This window comes from Apium graveolens, chromosome 5, assembly GCF_009905375.1.
Source record: "Apium graveolens cultivar Ventura chromosome 5, ASM990537v1, whole genome shotgun sequence".
In the NCBI taxonomy this organism is placed as follows: Eukaryota; Viridiplantae; Streptophyta; class Magnoliopsida; order Apiales; family Apiaceae; genus Apium; species Apium graveolens.
The window spans coordinates 15,333,106-15,353,339 of record NC_133651.1 but is presented as its reverse complement, the minus strand read 5'-3'; the positions used below and the strand labels follow the sequence as shown (position 1 = coordinate 15,353,339).

Here is a 20,234-nt window from a genome sequence, read left to right as displayed (position 1 = left end):
CCCGGTCAAGCCCGGCCCGGTCCCGGCCCGGGCTTCGGGCCTCGACGGGCCCTATATTTTTAGGCAAAACCCGGCCCGGCCCGGCTAAAAGCCCGGGCTTCTGCCCGGCCCGGCCCGATTAAAAGCCTGAAAAAGCCCGGTTATAATCTGATTATTCTAATATATTTTTTATATATTTATAAATTCACATTTATTATAAATATAAATAATACTTTAAACACATATATATTTACATATTTGTGATTAATAATATTATTTATATACTTCGTTGCATAAATAATGAAAGAAGATATAATAAGTACACTTTATATATTTGGATATCATTGTTATCATAACAATGATATCATTGTTATCATAACAATGATAAAATATATTATATAAACATGTTTATTTTTTGCCGAACTTAAATATTTTCAACGAAGTAATGTTTTCATAAAATATTCCATGTAAACTAATACATTTTTACGATGATCTAGTTGCTAACACATATATTCTTCGGAATCTCTAATAATACTCGATCCGATTTAAATTAGAAAAAAGCCCGGCCCGAAAAAAGCCCGGTTAGGCCCGCCTCGAGGGCCCAAACGGGCTTTGACATTTCCGGAAAGCCCGGCCCGGTCCGGCCCGGCCCGGTCAAAGTCAAAGTCCGAAAAACCCGGTCCGGTCAAAGCCCGGTCTTTCTAAGGCCCGGTTAAAACTCGGCCCGGTGGGCCTTTTGTGCATCACTAGTAGGTTTAGAAAAAAAGTGATTACACCTTCGTTGCAAGAATTTTTTTCTAAAAAAGTTTGGTTTAAAAAATTGTTTGCAGATTTTATTTAGGAATTGTGAAGTTTTTTAAAAAAGTAAAACATTTGTTAAAAATTAAATTTTACTGCAATTAATAGGTGTACGTGTATACTTATTTTTTGATTTAAGTTTTTTCTTAAACCCTTGTAGCTCTTTAAAAATCATACACAATTTCAACTCTTAAACCCTAAAAATGTCTTCTTCTTTCGCTCTCCGTCATGTCCGTCGCTTATCAATCTCCGCCGTCACTAACGCCGCCGTAGAATCCCCACCCATCTCAATGACCCGAGCCCAGTTCACATCCAAGCTCCGAAGCGAACACGACCCGAACAAAGTCTTGGAAATGTATGAAGCTGTCTCTAAGCTCGACATTTCCCCTCTCTTTGCTCGCCACGCTCAAGATTTAACCGTCAAGCGTCTCGCTAAGGCTAAGCGATTCGATGACATCGAAAAGCTTATCGAGTCGAAAAAAAGTGATCCTAAAGTGAATCAAGAGGCGTTTGTTAGTACTTTGATTAGGTCTTATGGGCTTGCTGGTATGTTTGATCATTCTATGAGAATGTATGAGCAATTGGGTGATTTGGGTGCGCCGCGGAGTGTGGTTTCGTTTAATGCTTTGTTGTCTGCTTGTAATCATTCGAAGCTGTTTGATAAGGTGTGCCTACTGTTTGATGAAATGCCGCAGAGACATGGGTTTTTGCCCGATAAGGTTTCGTATGGGTTGTTGGTTAAGGCGTATTGCGATGATGGGAAGGCTGAATTGGGGGTTGAGAAGTTGAAGGAAATGGAGGAGAAGGGGATTGAGGTTACTGTGATTACGTTTACGACGATTTTGCATGCTTTATATAAGAAAGGGAGTGTTGATGAGGCGGAGAGGTTGTGGAGTGAGATGACGGGGAAAGGGTTTGTGCCTGATGCTGGGGCTTATAATGTGAGGGTCATGAATGCGCAGAATGGGAAGGTTGAGGATCTGGTGAAGATGATTGAGGAAATGAAGGAGGCAGGGGTTAAACCGGACTCGATTAGTTATAATTATTTGATCAATTGTTATTGTAAGAATGGGATGATTGATGAAGCAAAGAAGGTCTATGAAGGACTGGAAGGGAATGGTTGTAAGCCTAATGGGGCAACATTCGGGACTATGATTCATTATTTGGCTAAGAACGAGATGTTTGATTATGGATACAAGGTGTTTAAGGATAGCATGAGGGCTAATAAAATGCCAGATTTTTGCATTTTGAAGCCTTTGGTGGTTGGGTTGGTGAAGAGTACGAGTAAGAAGCGTGCCAAAGAGATTATCCGCTCTGCTAAGAGAAATTACCCCCCAAGTTTTATGGAAACATTAAAGAAGGTTGAAGAAGAGCTTGGATTGGTTAGTGATAATTCTGTTGACGTAGGAGAAGCTCCGAGTGAGACCTGTTGAATGTCTTGTTATATCCCCTATCAAGGCCCTATCTTCCCTGCATTTTTTTTGTAATTTTTCTAGTTTGAAGTTCAGTTTATTATAAACCTTAAGAGACACTAAGGGGAAATTAATAACTTCAGCTAGGCAGGATATGGCATCAATTTGATTTACTTTTGATGAAAAAGCTTTGCTCTATTGTGCTTTTACTTTCTAACATCTAATTAGCTCTGAATCTGCAAGTTTTATTTTGTGTTATGAATCTTTTCTGTTGTTTGATATAATAAAAGTTGTCGTACCAAATGCTAAGCTAACTATCTTAAGACATTATGCATGCTAAGTCTCGTCAAATGACGGGTTTTCTCTCTGTCTCATCTATATTTTAGTAAGTTTTATCCCCATTAATTTCAAAAAGCATTCAATCTCTCTACTATTAGTTTATTTCAACAGGTTTTTAGCATGGCATCCTTGTATCTAGAGCGTGATGTGCTGGAAGGGTATGGGAGGTTAACAATCAATGATGATGATCAGGAAGGTCTCATTTTAGATGAAGTTCCTTTGGAGCATCAGAACGTTGGATATGAACACTGTTTGGTTGGAAGTTTCTTGACAAATAGGAAGGTGAATTTTGGAGCTATGCAAGAGACTTTATCATCAATATGAAGGCCGGTTAAAGGAGTCTTTATGGAAGAATCAAGCCATCCCAATTTATTCATCTTTAAATTCTTTCATGAGTTAGATGCCAAAAGGGTGTTAAATGATGGGCCATGGACGTTTAATCAGCAAGTTTTATTATTGAAGAAATTGGATTTGAATGAGCAGTTGAAGGACGTAAAGCTTACGGATGTATACATGTGGGTGCAGATATATGATCTACCCATTGGCTTTAATTCTGAGTTTATATTGAAGTCGATAGGGAATTATGTGGGTAAGTTTTTGGAGGTCGATCCAAATAATTTCAAGGGAATGGGAAAGAACTATCTCAGAATCAAGGTGGCTATGGATGTTCATCGTCCGCTGAAAAGATGCATGAAAATTAAGAAGACGGGTGGGGATTGGTTATGGATAAAGTTTAAGTATGAAAGATTGCCTTCGTTTTGCTTTTACTGTGGGTTAATAGGGCATTCTGATAAGTTCTGCGAAGCGTTGTTTGATAATCCTCAGGGCGGGGAGGAGAGAAGATATGATAGCTCACTGAGAGCCCCAAACAGGGGACAAAGTAACAATAAAAGTAATCAATGGCTTAGGGATGCTAATGGTGGATATGGTGGAGTTCTGACTGGAAGTGGAGAAGGAAGTGGGTCGAAATGGGGTAATCAGGGTAGGCAGTTTCCGGGAACAAACACGGTGGTGGACGGAAAAACTAGGCGGGAAAACGTTGACGGTGAGAGAAAGGAAAGTGGTAAACTCAATCCCATAATTTTAGGCAATGAGATCGTAACGGTTGAGGATAACAGAATGAAAGGAGGGGGAGGTTATGCAGGGAGTGATATAGCGGCAATTTCGGGATTCAATTCAAAAACAGGTGGACAAGTCCCAAAAGATAAGATGGCGGCAAATAATAATTTGGGAATTGGGCTTACAGATGTAATTGAACATGGGCTTCAAGTTGGGGATCCAAAAAGGAGAAGGGTGAGTGAAACAAATGGGCTGACTGTAGAAAATACACAGCTGGATATTACGATGTTGGACTCACAAGATATCAACATTCAAAACAAAAAAAATGAGTTAGAGGCGGGTGCTGCAAGGCAGGCCCGCCTAGAATTATGAGTGCTATTAGTTGGAACTGTCGAGGTATAGGTCTCCCCTCGAGAATTCAGTTCCTTAAAGAAATGGTGAGACAAGAGAGGCCATCTTTTGTTTTCTTATGTGAAACTATTGATAATAAAAGCAAAGTGGAGAGGGTGAGAAGATCTTTTCGTTTTGATGGGGTAATTTCAGTAGATGCTATAGGTAAAAGTGACGGTTTAGCTCTAATGTAGAGGGATAAAGAGCAGGTTCAGTTACGTAGTCTGTCTAAATATCATATCGATGTGGAAATTAGCATGGAAGGTAAAGATAAATGGAGGCTGACTGGGATCTACGGGGAACCGGATAGAACTCAACGAAGAAAAACATGGGAGTTACTCCGTAATTTGGCGAGAGACTCGAATCTTCCTTGGTGTGTTATAGGGGATCTCAATAATGTGATATCTCACCAAGATAAAAAAGGAGGTGCTCCGTATCCTGACTGGTTGATAGAAGGTTTTAATGAGACGTTAGCAGATACTGGACTCATAGATATGGATTTGGTTGGACACCATTTTACTTGGGAAAAAGGACGTGGTACTGCAGAGTGGATGGAGGTGAGGTTGGACAGGGCTTTAACAACGGTATCGTGGCTTAATTTATTTCCGTTGGCAAAGTTATATAACTTGGAAGGTGCTGTTTCAGATCACAGTCCGATACTGGTAGTTCCTGAGGTGGATAATAAGTTGGTTGGAAAAAGGAGGTTTCGGTTTGAGAATGCGTGGTTAACGGAACCAATGTGTAGACAATTGGTTATAGAAAGCTGGGATGGGAGTGGGGGTGAGGACATTCGGGGTAAAATTAAAAAGTGTGGTGAGAATTTGTATCAATGGGGCAAGGAAGTAACGGGCAGATTTAGTGAAAGATTAAAGAAATGCAAGATAGAAATGCGTAGACTGAGAAAGTACAGGGATCCTGATTCAGTTCGTGCATATGATGAGGTGAAGAAGCAGCTGTTGTTAATTCTGGAACAAAAAGAAATTTTTTGGAGGCAACGTTCGAAGCAATTGTGGTTGCACTCAGGGGATAAGAATAGTAAATTCTTTCATGCTTCAGCAACAGCTAAAAGAAGGAGTAATCAGATTCATCGGCTAAAAGACGGGGAAGGGAACTGGGTTGACTGGGATAATGGTTTAGCTGATCATATTGCAGAGCATTTTAGCTATTTGTTTAGGTCTAGAAGAACCAATTGGCATGAAGTTATCGACTGTATAGACCCTGGAGTAACATAAGCAAATAATATGGAGTTGTTGCAGCAAGTAACAGAAGAAGAAGTGAGGAATGCTATTTTTCAAATAGACCCAGACAAAGCTCCTGGGCCAGATGGGATGACTCCAGCATTTTACCAGAAACATTGGTCGATTGTGGGTCATGATGTGGTGCAACTAGTGAGGAAATTCTTTGAGGACGGTATAATGCAAGAGGATATAAATGAAACTCAGGTGGTTCTCATTCCAAAAAAGAAGTGTGTAATTAGTGTGGGGGACTTGAGGCCTATATCTTTATGTAATGTATTGGTTAAGATAATTACTAAAGTGATGGCTAATAGAATGAAGACTATACTGGATAATGTTGTTTCGCAATGTCAAAGTGCATTTATACCAGGAAGATTGATAACGGATAACATTATGGTTGGTTATGAGATGATACATTATCTAAAAAGGAAGAGGAGAGGTAAGGATGGTTGTATGGCCCTTAAAATAGATATGAGCAAGGCTTATGACAGAATTGAATGGGACTATCTTAGAGAGCTTCTGAGCAAAATGGGATTTCATAGCTGGTGGGTTCATCTGGTTCTCCAGTGTGTGAATTCAGTGTCATATAATATAATTCATGGCTCGAGAGAGATGGGACCAATTTTTCCAAGTAGAGGGCTGCGCCAAGGGGACCCCTTGTCCCCGTACTTGTTTATACTTTGTGCTGAAGGTTTGTCTGCCTTACTGAGAAAGTATGAATCTCAAAGATTAATTCAAGGTATAAAAGTTTGTCGGAATGCGCCCAGAGTTAGCCACCTTCTTTTTGCAGACGATAGTTACTTGTTTTGTAAAGCGAATGATGATGAAACTTCAAGAATGATGGAATTACTTCAGACTTTTGAAGAAGCTTCGGGGCAGCAGGTTAATCTTGCAAAGTCTTCAGTGGTTTTCAGCAGGAATGTTGACAGGGCTTGTAAGGTGAAGGTCTGTGAGACTTTGCAGATGGACGAGGCAAATGACTCAACAACATATTTGGGTCTGCCAAATATGGTGGGTCGGAACAAGTCTAAAGTGTTGGGTTTTTTGAAAGATAGAATGAAGCAAAGAGTTATGTCCTGGAAAGAAAGTTGGATATCACAAGCAGGTAGGGAGGTACTGATTAAAAATGTGGCGCAATCTTTACCAACTTACGCTATGAGTATGTTTCTGTTGCCTATGGAAATTATCAAAGACTTTGAGAGAATTTTATCACGTTACTGGTGGGGTGTTAAGGAGAATGTTAAGTCGGGTATTATTTGGATGAATTGGGAGAGGTTAAGCAAGCACAAGTTGAATGGTGGGGTGGGATTCAGAAATTTTCGTGATTTTAATTTAGCACTTCTGGGAAAACAAGGCTGGAGATTGATTAAGAGGCCAGAGAGTTTGTCAGCCAAGGTCTTTAAAGCGCGTTATTTTCCGGACTGTCACTTCTTTGATTCGAGGTTGGGTGATAATCCATCTTTTATATGGAGGAGTATTTGGGAAGCTAAAGGTGTGGTGATGGTAGGAGCTAGGTGGAAGATAGGAGATGGAAGTCAGATAAGAATATTGGGGCATCCATGGCTGAATGATGATAGGAATCCGTGTATAACAAGCGAGTTGCAGGGATTAGATCAAGCAATGGTTTCTTCGTTAATGAGTATGGAGGGTAGGCAGTGGGACAGAGAGATTATAGGGGATTTGTTTAATCACAAAGATCAACAGTGTATTCTTAATACGCTGATAAGGGATGTTGGGGAGGAGGATGCGTTGTACTGGCACGAGGATTTTACGGAAGAATATACAGTCAAGAGTGCGTATCGGTTGTTACAGGTTCAAAAGGGACCACGATACACTTCTGATGACAGCAACCTGTGGAAATATATATGGAGGATAAAGGCCCCTCCAAAAGTCTTAAATATGATATGGAGGGCTTTGTCTCAGTGTTTACCAATGAAGACAGTTCTTTCTGCAAAGAGGGTTCCGGTAAATGTTGTGTGCCCAGTCTGTAATGGCGAGGAGGAGACGATTTTGCATGTTTTCGTTCTGTGTCCGTTTGGAGCTCAATATTGGAGACAGAGGAGTAATTCATATCAAAATGGTGGAGAGGTTAGCTTCGAAAGTTGGCTGAAGCGAATGCTGAATCAAACAGAAAAGAGCGAGCATGGGGAGATTGTTACATTGTGTTGGAAGATTTGGCAGGCTAGAAATAATATGGTCTGGAACTATCAAAAGAGTGAGGTGAATTTTGTAGTTTATTCGACGAAGCAGTACCTTGCAGAATGGAGAGATGCTCAAGTTCATTCGACTAAGGCCCTGTATCATGATGTAATTCATGGTGATGGAGCAGGTTCTTGGGTAAAACCAAAACGGAATGTAGTCAAGGTAACGGTCGATGCTGCAATTTTTACTGAACAATCTAAATATGGGATTGGTTTGTTGGCTAGAGATGATGAAGGTGAGGTGATTCAGGGTCGATCAGCTTTGTTCAATGGAGTTGCACGGCCGGAGTATGCATAGGCTATCTCAATAAAAGAAGCTTTAAGCTGGGTGCAGGCAATGGAGTGGAGGGAGGTAGTGCTGGAAACGGACTGTTTAACAGTAGTCCAGGCTATAAGAAGTAATGTTCGTTTGAACTCCTCTTTTGGTAGCATTATTATGGAGTGTCGTAGGATGCTTCGTGATTTAAACATTGAATTGTTCTTTATTAGACGATCTGCTAACATGGCTGCTCACTATTTAGCGAGGGAGTCATGTTCTTTCCCAGGTCGAGTGTTCGATAGGAGGTCTGTTCCTATTGAAATGATGGATACTTTGTTGGCCGATAAGTTTGAGTAATATATATTTGCATTTCGTCAAAAAAAAATCTTAAGACATTATGCGATTCATATGTAATTTCCATTGTTGTTTGTATTCAAAAGAAACCGTATTTCTGATAGATCTTCAAATATTGGAAGTGATGTGTTATTTAGTTAAGATCAGGTTATAAGACTGAGTAACTGTTTCGCGATCATTGTATTGTTATTTCTGTGTATTAAGAAGAATTGACGAATGTGAGCAATGCCATATTGGTTGTGCAATGTTTCATCCAGGGAATGGGGTGTGCGCAAAGTTGCATATCTATTCTGTCTGCCGTTTGTTTACTTGGCAGGTAAATTTTGCATGAAACGGCTCGAGCTGTTGTCAGTTCTACAAAGCCCCACAGTTAGAGCAAGTCCAACAGTGCCTTAAATTGTTGTCTTAAACTATAGTTTGAGGCATTTTGATTAATTTGATACTCCAACAATGCTCCAGTGGTGCCTTAAAACACTAGGACATCCATGCCTTAAAACACCAGGACATCCATCAAATGTCTCATTTTTAAGGCTCTACTAGAGATGCCTTATTTCAATTTTTTCAATAAAAAATTTGTTTCCCTCTTTTTTTAAACATATCTTCTCTCTCGTCTTTTCCATTCCCTCTAAATATAATTCAAATATAATATTATTTTAATGATAAGACACAACTATAAGATATTGTTGTTGGAGTGCATACATGAGAATATTGTCCTAAATTAATAGGACATCATATTTTATAATATTTTTAAGGCATCTCTTAGGACACTCTTGGACTTGCTCTTAAATCCTGTTTTGATACATTTCATGTGCTATTTATAATAATGAAAAGAAAGTGCAGTGGAAATTTTACATGTCCAGATTATATTTTTAAGACCTACCGGCTACCACAGCAGAGGACCCCTTTACCACTAGGCCCTTCGATAGGAGGATTTGAAGGCCGTCAGTTAAACTGAAAATCGTTAACGGTTAAACTATATGTATTAATTTATTATGTAGTGTGTTGGCTGAAAGTTCAATTTTTTTGTGACAGACATTCGTTTTGTTGATGGCCGAATTGTGAAACACACTTAATTCTTCAAAATTAAGGCTCCCGTGTATTCATTCTAAATTATGGCTCTGTTCTATTTCTTGTTACTAATTTTCAGATTTCAACTGTCATAGATGGAAATAATGATAAAATTATTGATTTTAGATCTTCGGCGACAATAAGCATTTATCTTCTTTTTTAAAAGATATTTTTTAATGATGGTAAAAAAATTTCTCTCTCGCACGAGAATCGACCGCCCTAACTTCACCTAACCCTAGCCGCCCTACCTTCTTTTTCACCCTTTCTACCCATCTCTATCTTCATATTCATCTTCATCTTCTCCTTTTATTCACTTTTCTTTAATAAAATCGAGATTTGTTTTACAAAATTCGAAAAATCCATTACAATTCTTCACTTTAGTTTTCAGATCTACTAAGGTAAGAGCGGATTTTAATAAAATTCAGTTTTTGGATTCAAAATCTCTGGTCTAGCAATATATTACAATTTGGTGTTATTCCGAGATTTTTGAATTTTGGGTTTTTTTCGTATTGTTCTGTTTAAGTTATTATTTGTGTGTTTGATAGTCTCGCTTTATGCGACGTGTCTCGTTTTGTGTGATGTGGTGGTTGTGTTAAAAATGAATTGGATGGTAAATTGGAAGATCTGGATATCTCGTATCAACAACACTTTTGGCATGTCTATAGCCGGTGTCCGGCTGGTAGATAAATCACACGTGCTCATCTCTCATGAAAAATATGTGTTCATAAGGCCTCTCTGAACATTGCAATATCAATCGAATTAATCTGAGAGTCAAATGTGAAGTTACTGTTTTCCGGTGAGATGTGTGCTAGATTGTCCGGAAAATTATTACCTTCATTTTTTATTTTCAGAATATTTATATTCAGTTTGTTAAGTAATCCGGAAACAAAACGATTAATTATTTAGCACTATTTGTTTTTCAACATGGTTGAATTATCAGCCGTGGGTTTGTCCCAATTGAATTTTTTTAAAGTTATTAATGAAATCTGCTTTAAATTTGACAGAAAAAATAAATAAAATTTGTCACACATACCTAAATTTTTTGAGGTAATTTTTTTTTTTATAAAAACACGATGATATTATTGTAATTTCATAACATTACGTATATTTACAAAAATGTCACTAATATTTTATACTAAAAATGTCACTAATATTTTATACTAAAAATGTCATGTATGTTAGATAAATTTGGTGAGTTAAACCGAGAAATATTATTCTCTTCGTCACAAGAGTGGAATACTCTTTTCACCGATGCATATATTAAATTCTTGTTGATTTTTTCAAAAACATCCGATTTCAGAATTGTTTAGGAAAAATATCATTATTTTGAAATTTTCTGAGAAAATGCTTTATTTTTAAAAATTTTATTTATAAAAATATGATTTTCTAATTTTTCAAAAATACGATCTTTTTTTGCAACTCGGCGCTATTATATCCAACCTCGACATGTTTCACAACTCTATGCAATTAAATGCAATTTCAAATGTATCCAAAAGCAGCAAAAAATTCGATATAAGTAATTCTATATGTGCTTGATTGTGGTTGTACCGTATTTTTGCAAATATTCTCAAAATTGAGTAAAATTGCAAAAAGACTTAAAAATATAATATTTTGGGAATTTGTAGAAAATAATATTCTTGCCCTATTTTAATGGTATGAGATAACTCGAATTGTTAAAAGTTTATCTCTTTTAGTTTCAAATTATAGTTTTGATTATCGCTCATCACAAAATTCGTTAAAATAGATTTGTAAGATATTTCCCAAAATTTGTTAGAAGATATATTGAGTTACGAGTCATACAAACCAATTTAGTCAAAAAAAGGAAGAAGTTAAAACGAATAATTTTGTTGATTTTTTAAATATTGTTATTTTTATATAAAAATAGAGGGGAGAAAGTGCAAGAGAAGGCCTCAATGCCCCCAATGCCATTTTAATAGAATATAGCTTCAAATGTCACTCATCTTTCGTTTTCAACAAAAAGGAAAAACGTAAAAATATCTTCCGTTTTTCAACTTTTTCTTTCTTTCTTTCTTTTTTTTTTGAAATTTATTATATTACTTTAAATCACATTTGAATACCCTAAATAAAACTTAATATTACGTTTCAAACAGTAAAACACAACTTAAAAAAACGTTTTCATTCATTTTTAATTAATATTTTATATTTTCATATATTTTATTAAATTTTAACAATTTTTAACATTTTAGGTTTCGTCAATCACATTTTGGATTTTAAAAATATTAAAAAATAAATTAATAAAATGTCACCTAAAGTCCATAAACCCTATGGTCTTAACCCTAGTTTAATTTAGGACCCTAAATTCTAGGAACCAGACTCTTATTATTAACCGTTTTTATTATTTTAGGATTCAATAATTTCCAATTTGAATTTTAAAAATATTAAATTATTTATATATATAAATAAAATACGAAAAAAATTGCTCTTAGAATAAAGTGTTGAGTTTGAAAATATAATATTATTAAGTATTTTATGAAAAATAAATAAATAAATAAAATGGAAAACACTAATACATTTTGCGTTAAGATTCAAAACAAATTTTGGAATGACGTTTCTCATTTAAATAATGTCCTGTTTGGAAACCTCTATTTCATTTGAAATTTTGGATTTGATCAAATAACATGTTTGAAAATTTGGATTTGAATTTTATTTGAAATTCAAGACATTGAAATATTAGTATAACACATGAAAATTTGAAATGACAACTTAAATGCTGTTATTTGAAATCTGTCATCGGAAATGAAATACATGTTTCCAAACACTTCCTAACATTATTTGAAATTATATTTTTTAAAAAAGAAAATAAAAAATAAAAAAAATGTCGAACACATTTGTGTTTTTTAATTAGTAACAAAAATTTCAATAGAAACTCCGTTAATTGATTTTTGTCGGCATTGAGGTCATTCTCCCAAACAGAGGAATTTGGGGAACACCCAGAGATATTGTACGAGATAAAAGGAAAAGAAAAAGAAGAGCAGGAAGAGGGAAAAAGAGAGAAGCAGCGACTCTGGCCGCCAAGAGTGGTGTCTGTAAAGCTTTAATTTTAGTGAGATTAAGACTTGATTAACAGAAAGTTAGAAGATGACTACTCGAATTGCACCCGGAGTAGGAGCAAACTTGCTAGGTCAGCACGCCGCCGAGAGGAACCAAGACGCCACCGCTTATGTCGGCAACCTCGATCCTCAGGTCTCTCTCCCCCCCTCTCTCTCTCTCCCACTCATATATATCTATCTAATTTTACATTATTTCCATTCGTCAGTTCTTAAATCTGAATTTAGGGTTTAAGTTACAATTGCAGTATTAGATTCCACTATACTCACATATTCACATACACACTACACTTAAACTTTAATTATGTATTTTTTTATGTCAATATGTGAAAATGGTCCTCTGATGTTGTGTTGTGTAATTGTGTTTGATAGTTCATAAATTAGAAAATTACATGTAAATATACCGAGAAAAGGAAGATGAATATTGATTTCTAAATGACTGATATGTTGTATTATGTATGCATTGCGGACACAATGGGCAAATATTTTTGTGGGCAAAAGATAAGTTCTGTTATAACTACCATTAGCGCGATAATAGAAAAATGATTTTGATTATATGAGTAATTACAATCAAATGACTGTGTTTAGTTATCACCTTTTAGTGCTACAAGACACTATATAGAAACAAACGGTAGGCCCATTAACTACCTAGCGACTTTGTTTTATAAAAAGGATTTATTTCCGCTCACCTCTTTGATTAAATTTGGGGCTCTTGATGAATTTTCCCTGTGTTTATGTGCAGGCCAGTGAAGAGTTGTTATGGGAGTTGTTTGTTCAAGCAGGCCCTGTTGGTAGGTTCTTTTTTCTTTTAGCATTTATTTCATTTATACCAATTTTAACTGTACAGCGTCGCTTGTAAAGACGATCAATTATGGAATGACATCTATTCCGTCTTGATTTAATGGGGATAGGCGTAGCCTAGTACATTCCGGGTTCTCCTTTAGGTGAATCAGGCATCTAGTAGGCATCCAATAAGCTTTCAGCTATATGTATCAATTCTTTTCTTATTTTGTACTTTAAGTTTGCTTATTTTCCTATGCATTGTGTCTTATAGCAGTGTCAGTCATAGACTTGAACCACTACCATTGTAATCAATAGTAACACCCTTAAAATTGTTCTTAAGAAAAGTAAATGAAGTTTACTTAATTTTATTAAGTGAATTAATCATCTGATTTTCCAAATATTTAAATTATTTCTACGTAATCCTAGGAGCCTGTTGTTTGGTTGATAGCTTCTGGCTTCTGTTGCACCTGGACAAGTATGTCATAGCTTATATTTTCTCTTGCTTATAATAATCTTTATGTTCCTGGTTTTTAAATGTTCCCCCTCCCTTTTAAAAGAATATGCTGTATTACAATTGATTAAAACTTACAAGTTACCATGTGTTGTTTAATTGGCTTTATAAACTCCAAATGTTGCGTTCTCTATTGGGTTGTGTTTCCACATCCTATTTTGTAGAGCACTCTCCAAGACAATGTAGCATGTATATACTATCCCAAAGTGAACCCTGATAGTACTGCCCATATTTATCATGTTCAGAGTGATTTTTTGAGTGTGTGTGTAACAGATGTTGCGATTCTACCTTCATTTTCTGTAGTAATTTCTTGTATTTGACTGTTTGATATTTCCCCAGTTAATGTTTACGTTCCCAAAGATAGAGTGACTAATCTTCATCAGGGTTATGGATTTGTTGAATTTAGAAGTGAAGAAGATGCCGACTATGTAAGTGATTTACACAGCTGTTCTAATGCTTTCACACTGTAACTATGTGATATTATCTTTTGAGTATTGCAAATTGATTCCTCTTTTTTAGCTAGTTTCACTGCTTATTTCGTCTCTTTACTACATTGCAGGCTATCAAAGTTTTAAACATGATCAAACTCTTTGGAAAGCCTATACGTGTGAATAAGGTACGGATTTCTATCTTTTGTACACCATCAATCTATGTTGTTAAGTGGTTGTGCAGTATTTAAACTTATCGAACATGTATCCTCTTCAGTTTTTGGCCTTAATTTGGTTGTGGTATTTTATTATATCTGTTTGTGTTTTCATTGTCCAGGCATCTCAAGACAAGAAGAGCTTGGATGTTGGAGCAAATCTTTTTGTTGGAAATCTTGATCCAGTGAGAATATAGTTCATAATTGCTTTTATTTTTCTGCTCTGTTTTTATTGAACCCTTTTTCTGTGTTTCATTGATTGGCATCTTTTCTTCAATCTATTACGTCTTGAAATATGACCCTGTGTTTTTCTGCAGGACGTTGATGAGAAACTCTTATATGATACTTTCAGTGCATTTGGGGGCATTGCTTCAAATCCTAAGGTAAATTTTTGTACTTTATAAAGGAACTATAACTCTATATCTTTTTAAAATTACCACGAACTCCTGTTTAAAGTATCATTTATTCACAAAGTTATGATGCTTTCGTTCAGTAAATGCAAACTGTGATGCTTGTTCTTTTGCTGAATGGTTTTCATTAATCCTCCAGACACAATAGCTTGTCTATTTGTCGGTCATGACTCATGAGGATCCCTTTTCATTGGAATACTTATAATGTTAGATACTTAGATTACTGTTCATGTCCAAGAGATGGTCTATTTGTTGATGTTAGATAAAATCTGGCGGGATTTGGATTCGTAATTACCTGTTGTATGCTTTAAGTAGTGATTTGAAATATGTTTTGTATGTACAATATACTTCAAGAACAACATTATATATTTCTCGAACTGTATTGATTCTGTATGATTACTTCCCCCCACTACCAGATAATGAGAGATCCAGACACAGGGAACTCCCGTGGATTTGGTTTCATCAGCTATGAATCTTTTGAGGCGTCTGATGCTGCTATCGAGGTTTGTGCTTTTGCTGATTTTTAACTCGTGAGATATTAAGTGCATCATGGCGCAATGTACCCCCCCTCTCAATACTTTAATCAAATCAATTGTTTCTTAATTTTTGCAGGCAATGAATGGTCAGTATCTTTGCAACCGTCAGATAACAGTGTCATATGCATACAAGAAAGATACAAAAGGGGAGCGACATGGTACCCCAGCAGGTTAGACTTTTCTTGTATAGTTTTCCATTTAAACAAAAGTAGACATACTTTTGTTAAGTAATTGAAATAGTACTAGTCGTTCACATCCAGAGTTGGATTTGGAGCTGTAACTAGCCCATGTAGATTTGTCTCTGTCGTTCTACCTACATCCAAGTAAAAAGAAAAAAGTTGTGCTACATAATAATATTGTTAAAGGAAGCTCACACTATGTTGAATGCAATAATTCTTGATCACACCATAGTTTGTAGAATGTATACAGTAAATAGCTAAATACAATTATGTTGGTGGGCACAAATGTCTATAACCAAATCTGGCCGGATCCCTCCAGTCCCTCTATTTATTTGGAGAGACATTAAAAGGTTCGGAGTACCTCAGAAATATCTGTAATTGGTACTGATAATCGGTCGGCAATATGTGTACCCCTACAACATTACATACGACTATTCAGGGCTTTAGGGTGAATAATATGTTTAAATGAATCCAAGTATACTGTATGTGCAATTACACAACTCACAGGTATCTTTACTGACATTACTCTTTGTTACTGATAAACTCCAGAGCGAGTTCTGGCTGCAAGTAATCCTGGCATCCAGAAAAGCAGGCCACACACTTTGTTTGCAAGTGGACCCCCTTCACTTAATAATGTAGCGCAGGCTAATGGTGCTATTGGTGCCCCAGTTCCTCCACGGCCTTTTGCAAATGGGGTTGTTCCTTCTGGCCAAATCCCGGCATTCCGCCCGGCATTCCGCCCACCACCACCACAAGTCTTTCCACAAATGCAAATGTCTGGCCCGCCACCATCATGGCAGGGCCATCAACAAGGCCAAACACTTGCACCACCTCCCATGCAGCAGCAACCACTTCAGCATTACAGGCCGCCTCCACCTAACATGCCACCACCGCCACAGCAGATGGCACAGATGATGAATAGACCTCCCCCTCCTCCAGCTGCAATGGGTGCCCCACAATATTGGAGGCAGCCTCCGCCCCCTCAGCACATGGTTGGCGGGCACCATGTAATGCAGCAAATGTCCATGCCTCCACCTCCACCACCTAATGCGCAGCCACCACCACCTCCTGCATCAAGTTAAGCTTGAATTATTTCATCTGTGTTTCTAACTAGAATTTCAAATATTTTGAATCTTTGATGTATATTTTTTGTTTTTCGATTACAACTATAGCAAATGTAGAATTTTCTGTTCAACAGCCTGCACCGCAGTAGAATTTTAATTCTAAGAGACTGGATTTTCAAATGGCTAAAGTTTGAAGGCCTATAGTTTCATATCCAGATTATGACATGTTTCTATCATATCCAGTCTTTTCCAGTTTACTCCATTGTCCTGGAAACGCAAAATGTGTGACCTAATTGTGCATACTAGTGTTCTCAGATGCCCCTTGTAAGCTGAAAAATACATACATGATTTTGAATGATGGACCCCTCGTATTTTTTGTAGCCTTGTCTTGAACTCATTCTACCTATAACAGCTGCATTTTATGCCTTTTTTAGTGATTCTTGGATGATATAAATAGATAGATAGATAGGAGCTGATCGTTTTCTTCTTCTGCTCTTTCTCAGTATGCTGGTTTAATTGGTTATTGTATAAATTTTTATTTATTTGGTCCATTCTTTGTTAAAATAAGAATCACCCCTGGTCATCCCAGTTTAAAAGAAGTCGAATCTGATAAAAAAAAATGTAATACTGTTCTCGTTCTATTTGTTTTTTCATTTCTTACATAAATTCCCCCTATGAAAACTTTAACCTCTCTTTCCAAGTTCACAATATATAACTGGAAAACACTTGTGAATTTTGACATGTAAAGATACTCCGCATTATTGTATCTCTAGTGTAGCAGCCAGGACCCAGGAGTGAAAGGAATAAGAGATGCTCGGGCATGCCATGTAATTTACTACCTCCGACCTTTTTTTTTTATTATTATTATATTTGACTTTTGTGTGATCAAATTAATCAAAACTTGACTGAAATTTATTAAGTTTTTATAATTGAGTAAAATAAAAATAATATCAATTGAAAATAATATTTAATCTACTTTAATATATAATTTTCAATTTTTTTAAGATAGTAAATTTTTTTTTAATTCATTGGTAAAAAAGTTAGTGGGTTTGATCGATAAAAAAATGTGGTACTCCCTCCATTCTAAAATGATCTTCCTGTTTTGACTTTTCGTACTGTTTATGATAAACGACTGACTACTAATTTACGTCTAATCTATAAGATCAAATATATGAGTGATTTTGTTGGATTCGTATTTATGAGTATTTTAATACAATAAAGATTTTATATTTAATATTAATACGAAATTAAAGATATTAACAATCAAAAATGTGCATTGACAAACGTGTCCAACACAAATGAGAAATGTTTTTAGGGACGGAGGGAGTAACTAAAAAGGCGGGAATAATTTTATTTCTTTTGTTCAGTTATGCCAGCTAATGTAGATTTCTAACTGATATGTAATATCAGTAATTTTAGAGAATAATAATAATACACTACACCATAGATGGCCTACAGCAACACCCAAAAAATATTACAACAGGCCAAAAAAATGTTACCATAGCCACCCAAAAGACCTAAGGTAACATAAAATTTAAGTTGTTTTTTTTCGAGTTACCTTTGGCCCCTAAGGTAACATTTCATTTGCCCTGGTGCAACATGGACTTTTGTGTTACAATAGACACCAAAGGTAACATCCATGTATATCTATGGTATCACATTATGTATGTTACCTTTGCACTTTGAATTTACAAAAAAAAATAGGGCCCACTTGTGGGCCCCATTTTTCATAATGATTTGTATTATATTAATTTGATAGGATTTGTTTGTAAATTGAACATATATACCATTAACATATTTTTCATACTTAAAAAGCAATACTACATGAAATTATGCTATTCGAAATCGACAATCCCAAAATATCATTACATACCACAAAATGTATTATATCTAAACCAACTCAAACATTCAAACCATCACATGTCTAAAACTACGACAACAACAATTATTTTAACTAAACAAAATAGTTCAGGTTCTTTACTAAACATTACGAAAAAAAGATAAACTTAAATAGTTTGATGATGTCCATTGATATGTCAGCAGGGAACTTGACACCGCGATCAATCTGTAAAGTAAAGACTTAAATATTAGATGTGTAGGGAGCAGAGGAAATTGATATCCAATTAGGTGAGTCTGATTGATTGAATGTTGTGTGCTTTCTGGCAAGGGCACAACTCGCACAAATGGTTATACAGAAGTGTAAACAATGATATGATGACTGAGAAAGTAACTTTAGATTAAGGGTTCAGTGTTTATGGTGGACTTACTAATGAAGCCGATATTGGTTTGTGTAATGAACTTTTATAACCTCTAACTGCAACTTTCTCTGCCATTTGGAGCCGTGATAGTCTGTCTGGCCCCCCAACATTCAGAACCAGTTGCATTTCATTACATCTTGGACATAACACAAACATAGTGTCATAACAAACATAAAGATAATAAAAGAATGAAACAATGGAAAATGGACCAATTGAATCATATGCACGAAGGTAAATGAGTGATGTTATAGTGAATTGTGACTAAAATTCAATGCAAGTTATATAGTAATATTTTAACAAGGCATTTTCATGTACAATAACCACATTATCAATCAGATTAGCTACATGTACCATATAGTCCATCACCTAATACATTTCCGTACAATAACAACATTATCAATCAGATTAGCTACATGTACCATATAGTCCTTCACCTAACAAGGCAAATAGGTTATTTCCGTGTAACTCAAAAAATTGTGGAACTTACAAATAGAAATCAAAGTTAAGCAAAAAAAACTCATGCAACCACCTTTTTCTATAAATTTTTCATACCTGGGAAAAATTCAGCAGATGGGGAAGTAGACTTTCGTTAGGATTTGTACTTGAATATTATCTGCATTCTAAGAACTGAAACTTTTAAAGAAGCTAATATAGAAAGTCCAACAAATATTTAAGTACTGTAAAATATAATTTGGCACTAAAGCCACTATTTTACACAGTGCAGGTTTGATTTTTTGTGTAATCTAATTACCTCCTCTATAGAAGTAAATGTTCTGATGTCCCTTCCCTGAATCCGTTACAACCCCCACCAAGTTTCTCTTTTCCAAGTACAACTGTAGAACATATAAGTATTCACTGAACTTTTGTCTATATATGTAAAATTTATTTAAAATACTTTACATATAACAACAATTTGGGTCTATCGGAGCAATTTAGAAGTTTAAGTTTTAGAATCACTTTAATACTAAATAATATAAATTGTCAGAAGTATACTCTTACACCAGTTCCAGATGGAAGGTATGTTGTATACCAAAAATCCCCCTATATCTTTCTAAATAAGCAAATATATGAAGAGATACATGTTGAAAATTCTACAGACAAAGGATACAGAAGACCAGTTTATTTTTTATTTAGCATCATTTATCTCTAAAAGTCAGCTCATCACCTGACCTATCATTTAGTTCTTGAAAATTCCCAAAAAGGGTCAGACTTACGCACACAGGTAGTACACGCACCCATGCAGTGCACACACAAAGAGAGAGAGGATCTATTCACAGTTTACTTGACTAGAGAACAAGGTATGGCTCAATGAATAAGGTTCTGTACACAAAATTATACTAGTACTTCAATAAGAAGTCAATTAAACTGTTTAGCTAATATTACAGCTGTCATAAATACCCGTTCATGTTTGTTCTCTACAAGATGTATTTGTTGTTTCTCTAGCGAAACAAAACTAGGAGCAATGATCTTCATATCAAGAGGTCCTTTTCCTTTGTTCTGAATTAAAAGTGCGAGCTCCAGAGATTTGAAACACGGGAAGGAGACATCAAATAATGAACAAATTTCAAGCAAGGGACTAGATAGTAATAAATTACAAATATAGAAAATACAAACACCAATTTCGAGAGCATGAACGAGAAAACCGTCGCTAAAGGCCCACAAATAAAACTGATCCATCCATCTGCCAA

General features: G+C 35.8%; 2 protein-coding genes across 2 annotated transcripts; both read left to right on the top strand.

Moving 5' to 3' along the window:
* Nucleotides 1–918: 918 nt before the first annotated feature.
* Nucleotides 919–2,424, top strand: LOC141723496 (small ribosomal subunit protein mL103 (rPPR7)-like). The gene has a single exon (XM_074525314.1). It carries the CDS (start codon nucleotides 981–983, stop codon nucleotides 2,208–2,210), a length of 1,230 nt encoding a protein of 409 aa, XP_074381415.1. The 5' UTR covers nucleotides 919–980; the 3' UTR covers nucleotides 2,211–2,424.
* A 9,580-nt stretch (nucleotides 2,425–12,004) lies between these two features.
* LOC141723495 (uncharacterized) lies at nucleotides 12,005–16,453 on the top strand. Its single transcript, XM_074525313.1, has 9 exons — nucleotides 12,005–12,298; nucleotides 12,905–12,953; nucleotides 13,796–13,884; nucleotides 14,016–14,072; nucleotides 14,222–14,284; nucleotides 14,417–14,482; nucleotides 14,926–15,012; nucleotides 15,122–15,215; nucleotides 15,774–16,453. The coding sequence occupies exons 1-9, from the start codon at nucleotides 12,194–12,196 to the stop codon at nucleotides 16,304–16,306; spliced, it is 1,143 nt and encodes a 380-aa protein (XP_074381414.1). The 5' UTR covers nucleotides 12,005–12,193; the 3' UTR covers nucleotides 16,307–16,453.
* The last annotated feature ends 3,781 nt before the right edge of the window (nucleotides 16,454–20,234 follow it).